The following is a 6,814-nucleotide window of genomic DNA, read 5'->3' on the forward strand; positions in this document are numbered from 1 at the left end:
GATAACTTGGAGTTCTTTAGCACATACTTATGTCTATAATCTTCATTTAATGGTATTCAAGTTCAAAGCAATTCGTTAAACGTCACTAGTTTGCACTCCTTTCGAAGGTTTATTAAACAGAATTTGACTTTGTAATTTGCATATATGACCTTTCGCCGCCGACATTGTCACGCTTTCTCTCGTTTCCTGAAAACATATAATTGCAGGGTCATGGCAGCTAAGTTTACCTTTATAGTTTAAATTCGCTCCCTCATATAAAAGAAGAGGGTTTCTTAAATTGTTGCTGTTGTGATAAGTTGTAGGATGTAGCAGATACAACTAGACTAAAGGTCACTGTGGCACAATCTCGTCCGCGATGAAACTCACAAAGCGTCCGGTTTCTTCGAAGCGAAACGACTCGAAAACTCGAAACGTTGTTGCTACGATTCGTGCAGTAGCACTCCGGATAATATTTTCAAAAGCCGCTTTCTCTTGTTTTCATGTCTTTTTTACTTTATGAGTGTAGATATTGTTTAATTGAGTGCTGGCCATTTCACTAAGAGTCCCGATCATTTTGCGATCTAAGAACTCCCACTCGTTTGCTTGCTTACATAAAATATCCAATTAAATAGACTGAAAAGCCCCAGGATCGACTCTCCACCTCTTCATGTCTAAGGCTACTGTTATTATCTGCTTTTCAGCCCTGAGATGTCCTTAAGATGTTTTGGGGGGGGCTTCGAACAGTATTCTCTTCTCCCATAATCACTCTAAATTTTCAGCGCGGCATGAGAGCAATACAACCAGTGACGTCACTAGGCTGTTTTGGCCGCGCCAAGATGGCCGCCAATTTTGGGCTTAACCAGTCAACTTCGAACGGCTGAAAAAGCAGTTTTCGCTTACCGTATGCGAAAAAAAAGTCTGCAGTGTTTCCAAGTAAGGTTGAAACTTTATTACTAAGCAAAAATCTCACATACGAAAATTTCGTTTCAGTGGCACTTTAAAGCTCTGTAGGTTAATTTTAGGTTGCGCTACAAAAATTTTATCTGTTCGGTTATTCTAGGGGAACTTGAGTATTCTCGAATTTATTAGGGCTTTTTTGTCCATTCCCTGAAAAGCTTAGGTCTTATCGCCTGTCCGAAAATGATAGCTGACCTTTTTTCGGTACTCCAAACGACATTTTTTACAATTCGAAAACAATAGACATTAAATATCTCATATCACGAAAGTTCGAGGTGACAATTCTCTTCAGAAAATCAGTGGGGATTAAAGGCCTTCCGAACAGATAATTTACCGAAACGATCCGTTGGGTGCCCCTGGTTCATTGCTACAGATAGGTTGAGAAACTGTTCCCATCGGGAATTACGTAACTGATATATTAAATGCACAATTAGCGGACGGTCTTCACTTACCCTGAAGATGACCTAGTGTCGAAAGCGTTCGGTATTTTTTACCTTTTAACCTTTTTTAGCCTTGTAAATAAAATATTTTTAAAATCAAAGCGAATATTATGGACATTAAAAGATATCATACTGTGGTTGAATCTTTGCACAGGTACGTACATCTTATTAGCCGAGTGCAAAGATCTTTCTCCAAGAGTATTAGCCCGACCTTGTATCATCCCGAATTTGACGAAAATTATTAACTTGCTGTGTTAGGAGCATATCATTTTACTGAGCGACAGTGTATCTTTAAGAAATTTCTTTTCGAATGTTGACAAAACCTCTCTTTCAATGTTGACCGTACTGCACGTCAAAAAAGATGAACTTTCATAAGAAAATGAGTTGAATTATTGCATTAAAATTGCATTAAAAGACGAACTTTCAAGTTTTACACAAAAGTAGCCAATGCAAATACAAAAAACAAAACGGCTGAGACTCCCACTTTACTGGAAGAAGACGTCGCCCTGGTGCATCCACCACCGGGACAATCTAGCTTGCAGTCTTCGGCATCGCACTTAAAGTGGCATCCCCCACCGGTGCAGATTAGATGGCATTCTTTTACGCCAGCTGGACAGGTCATGGTGCATCCACCCCCAGTACAACCGAGCATACACTTTTCAGAATCACAGGTACTGTCGCAGCTTCCACCAGTGCAAACTTGATCGCAACTGTTGACGCTCTGTGGGCAGGTCATGTCGCATCCTCCCCCAGTGCAGCCAAGCGTGCATTTTGCAGCATCACAGGAGGCAACGCATCCACCAGAGCATGTTACGCCATTTGGCAAGTTAGTGTTCATGCAACCTCCAGCACAATCTTGTTTACAGTTGTCGGCATCGCACTTGAAGTCGCATCCCCCACCTGTGCAGATTAGATGGCAATCTTTTACGCTTGGTGGACAGGTCATGTTGCATCCACCCCCAGTGCACAGAAGGTTGCACCTTTCAGCGTCACAATTGCTGTTGCATCCTCCACCAGTGCAAATTTGATCGCAATATTTTACATTCTGCGAACAAGTCATGCTACATCCACCCCCAGTACAATAATTTGTGCAGTTTCCAGCTGCATTGCACTCACTAGGAGGCGAGCAGCCAGTGCAACTTACGTTGCTGGCGGAGGAGACCGTGATCCCGGTGAGCATAAGTGGCAACAGAGGGATGAGCAGTGGTAACGCCATTCCTTTCAGAGCAACAGCCAAATCTATCGGAGAATAAAAGCCATTTGAAATACTTAGTGTACGCATCCAGAATAAACTGTTTATATTGAAAATCTGAGACTCAAACTTTGTTAGCGTCGAGATGAATTTTAAAAAACCCTCATTCTATCGATCTACTTGGGTACACTATTGGGCAAGCCCGAAGCCCTTGCCCCCCTCTGTCCCAAACTTACTTACATAGGTAGCTCGGTGGATGGAAAAACGAACAAGACTGTTAGTCTAAATGGTGGACAAAAAGGGGTTTTCGTTTCTACTTCTTCGAACTCCCTATATATAGCAATATAGTAGACAAGAAACAGACATTAACCCGCAGGTAGGGTTTGGTTTTATTCCTACTCCATCCCTCCCCCAAGTGGCACAAGGGGAGTTAAGGGGGATGGGTGAACCCCCCTGGGGATATCAAAATTGTTTTGTGTTTAATTGCTGGTTTGCACTGACGTGCCATCAAGAATAAAAGAAGTCGTGACTTTTCAATAAATACGACTGATTTATGTATAACTTCGCCAAGATTTGTGTCTCAGAGTTATTTAGCTGAGAAATCTTTCTTCCAAGTTGATATCTCTCGGAATGAGAACCAATATGGCGGTCGTAAAGTCTTTCTCTGAGGTTTGCTAATAAAACGCAAAGATTACTTTGGAGCTCTAACACTTACTACTCCATCTAATGCAGGGACTGTTTTGCAAATAAAAAGTTGAGTCGTCTTGTTACTATGTGACAACTTTCTCGGACTGCTATCAGTTTTGCTTTCAAACACAGTTTGCAAAACGCCAATTTCTTCAAGGGTTGACAAAATGTCAGAAACTATTTCAGTTCGGATCAATTTCGAGACATTTGACTCAATTTTGCTAGCTATTGTAGCTTCAAATCTGAGCCAAAGCTGGCCTGGGTCGTCCAAGTTTGGCTAGGTAGGATACGTGTTGCGCCATTCTTGACCAGGCAAACAGTTTGTCCTCCCCTGAAACAAGCTCAGAATTTTCGAGTCAAGCATTAGAAAATGCCATAGCTACACGGACTTGCCTTTTTTGTAGGTACGAAGAAAAAGGGTTGTATTGTGTGGTTTTCGTAGGATAGTATGGCTGGCGCTCGTATATCGCGGGAGCAGCAACAGTGTGCAAGGTCGACTAGGGATGAATAAACATTTGAAAAGTTCTTCATCAGAATTTTAATCTATTTCTCTAAATTGAAACAAATATATATATTTTTAAATTCTAGGGAGGAGGTTGCCTACCCCCCCCCCCCCCCTTCGTCTTTGTACACCTGCATGAGGGTGAAGAGGAATCCATTGCAACATTTACTAACAGTTGGACATTGCACATCCTTACTGCGTTGTAAATTCGGGTTTTTCTGTCAGTCCTGTACACAAATGAATCGCGTTGTTTTACCTTTGTATCTCGTTCTTTGTATTGAAAAACAGTATTGTGTCTTGTCTTTTATTGCTTTCGTATTACGTTATCTCTGACCGTTACCTACAGAAGGAACTGAAATTTCTCGACTTGTATTATAAGAGAGCACGCCACAACTGTAAGATTATTTTGGTCTAAACGAGCATAGATTTCAATATACAGCAATTTATTCCAAGGAAAACATAAAATTCTGCTTGAAGACATTTATGTTTGATTACTGTCAGAACACGTCTTGAAGAAAAGCTTTGAGTATCATATGGTTCCTTTGGAAAACTTCGCGGGTCAAATAGTATTGCAACGGCCACCCAAATTGCACAAGAGAGCACGGTAACACCCGTTTCTTATTGCATTTTTGTATTACATGCATAACATAATTGTCCAGAGGTTCTTCCTGGCGAGCTTGTTCTTATTAGCGCTGTTTGAAGGAAATTTGCAATGCAAATCAAACGCCTTTACCAGCTGTTTATCCGAGCGTAGTCATGGCACCAACACTTGAAGGGATATTGATTTATTTCGCTGTTTTCAGAAATTAAGTGTTGAATTAACATTGAACTGAAGCAATTCGGTCAAAATATGACGACAAAATTAAGTTGTGATAAAATACGTGGAATTGCAACATTGCTTATTCACTTTGTCTTAGAAAGAGTTTTAGGCACATAAAGCCCGTGCGCGAACTGTGTGCAGTCACTGCGTTCAGAGCAAACGGTTACTCAGTAAGCAGAGGCTTATATGTTATTTCCTTATTACACTACTGCACTGCAACCCCCCACGCCCCCCTCCACCCGCTAATGATGCGTGCAGCTTGTCATTTTTCAATGGTTTAGCGCTATCATCTGTTCGAATAAACAGCCAATACCATTACACTATAGCTACTGTAGTAACTGTACTGCACCCCCCCCCCCCTCCCACCACTTCTTCAGTCCAACGTAATGCGTAAAGCTAGTCATTTCTCAATGGCTTAGCACTGTCATCTGTTTGCGCACATCGACAGTCAACATGTAACAACCAGCGAATTTAATTAGAGCATGCAAAACTCATGCACCTCTGAATTTGGCTCGGAGATGACATCAAATAAGAGTTTGAATGGTTAGAAATGGGAATAAGCGTGCACAAAAAATTCAATCACTTCTTTAATTATATAAAATAGTTTTTTACCGATCTGCTTACATTGCTTAAGAAACAGCCCCAAGTTCTTTGACCTTATTTACTCGATAAGGTTCCAAGACACAGAAAAGAAGAGAATTTGCTCATACCTCGTATTAATTCTAAAACCTAAGTTAAGTTGAGTTCATAACTTTATTTGTACCAGGTAAAAATTCCTTCAGCATAATTTAAAAGTTTAATACAGTATCTAAGTCTGCCTAATTAAACTAGCTAATAATTAATATAGTATTATATGAATAAAAACCTATTACTGAAGCTGCTTTTCAAGGATGCCGTGTCTCATTTAAAGCTGTGAGGCAAGCACCAGAGTTCATACAAACTCTGAGAGGTTTAGACAAAAGGATGTAAAGGTTTCACAGTGTGTCCATAGACTGGCAATTAATTATGCTTATCGGTGCATTGCAGAAAATCAAGCTTCACTGCTCAAATATTTCTTTCTTTATGGGCATCGTATCAAGACCACAACTTGTTAAGCCTATAAATCGTCTACATAGCAACAAAATCTAACAAACAAGGCATATAAACTTACTCAGGTGACCAAAGATCCGTAGCGGACTGCACCAGGGACAATTTCAAGAACATATTGAAAATCAAACTAATAGTTAGTTCCAATATGATCTCTCGCTTTATAAGCCATTTTCAATTTACTCTTACATTGGACATCAGAGTATATAAGCGGCCGAGACTTACGTAATCAAAATGTTCCTTGTGACCGAAATTAATGTAATCATTTAAGCAAATGGAATAATAATACCTTTACAATGTCAATAAATAAAAGAAACAAAAAAATTGCTGCATTACCTTTTCAGTTGATAAAACCCGAAGAGAAATGTTGCGAGTTTCAAGCAGCACACCGAAATCTTGTTACAAAGTAACACCTGTATTGTGTAAAACAAATTGCTTCTGTTGCCTTTTATATTGCCGATACGTCTAATATAAGTGGTGTTGTATAGGAATCGCATGAACGTGATCATGGGCACGAGTGATGTTTTGAAAGTTTCAAAATATCACGAGCGACCATAAATCGCGAAATGTACGTGCAAGTGCATGCGATTTTTTATTTCTTCTATTTTTCTCAACAAAGTTACTCAAACACGCTATTTGTACACGTTACGTAATGCATAACACGCGTCAATGGCTTCCAAAATGCTCACACGTTATATTTGAACCAATCAGAAAGATAATTGGGTGGCTTTACACTGGACTCTTAAGTGCACTTCAAGCGACAAAATATGTGAAATTTTAACATTGCTCATTCACTTTGTGCAAAAGTCTCTCAGAAAGTGTTTGAAGCACATAAAGCCAGTGCTTTGAACTGTGTGCAATAACTGCGTTCAGAGAAAACTGTTACTAAGTAAGCAGAGGCTTATATTTCATTTCCATATTACACTGCTGCACTAACCCCCACCCCTCCCCCGTTCCTCAGGCCAACGTAACGCTCTTGTTACAAGTAGAACGTGAGGGACTGGGCCCAGCCCCAGGTTACTTATTATTATGGGATCGAAAATCCCACGCGTTGGCGAGAATGAAAACGAAACGAGGATCGATGAGAAAACGTGTTGTCATTGTAGTTTTGTAGTAGTTCCTGTGGGAGATTGAGTAGAGTGTAACATTTG

General features: G+C 40.2%; 1 protein-coding gene across 1 annotated transcript; it reads right to left on the bottom strand.

The window, feature by feature from the left end:
* Nucleotides 1–1,141: 1,141 nt before the first annotated feature.
* Nucleotides 1,142–3,011, bottom strand: LOC145483642 (uncharacterized). The gene has a single exon (XM_081462178.1). It carries the CDS (start codon nt 2,656–2,658, stop codon nt 1,807–1,809), a length of 852 nt encoding a protein of 283 aa, XP_081318304.1. The 5' UTR covers nt 2,659–3,011; the 3' UTR covers nt 1,142–1,806.
* Nucleotides 3,012–6,814: the final 3,803 nt, after the last annotated feature.

Source organism: Orbicella franksi, chromosome 4, assembly GCF_964199315.1.
Source record: "Orbicella franksi chromosome 4, jaOrbFran1.1, whole genome shotgun sequence".
Taxonomy (NCBI): domain Eukaryota; kingdom Metazoa; phylum Cnidaria; class Anthozoa; order Scleractinia; family Merulinidae; genus Orbicella; species Orbicella franksi.

What these genes read in the sequence shown, in the direction of transcription:
- LOC145483642 (XM_081462178.1), bottom strand. Translation starts at nt 2,658, where the DNA reads ATGCGTACACTAAGTATTTCAAATGGCTTTTATTCTCCGATAGATTTG.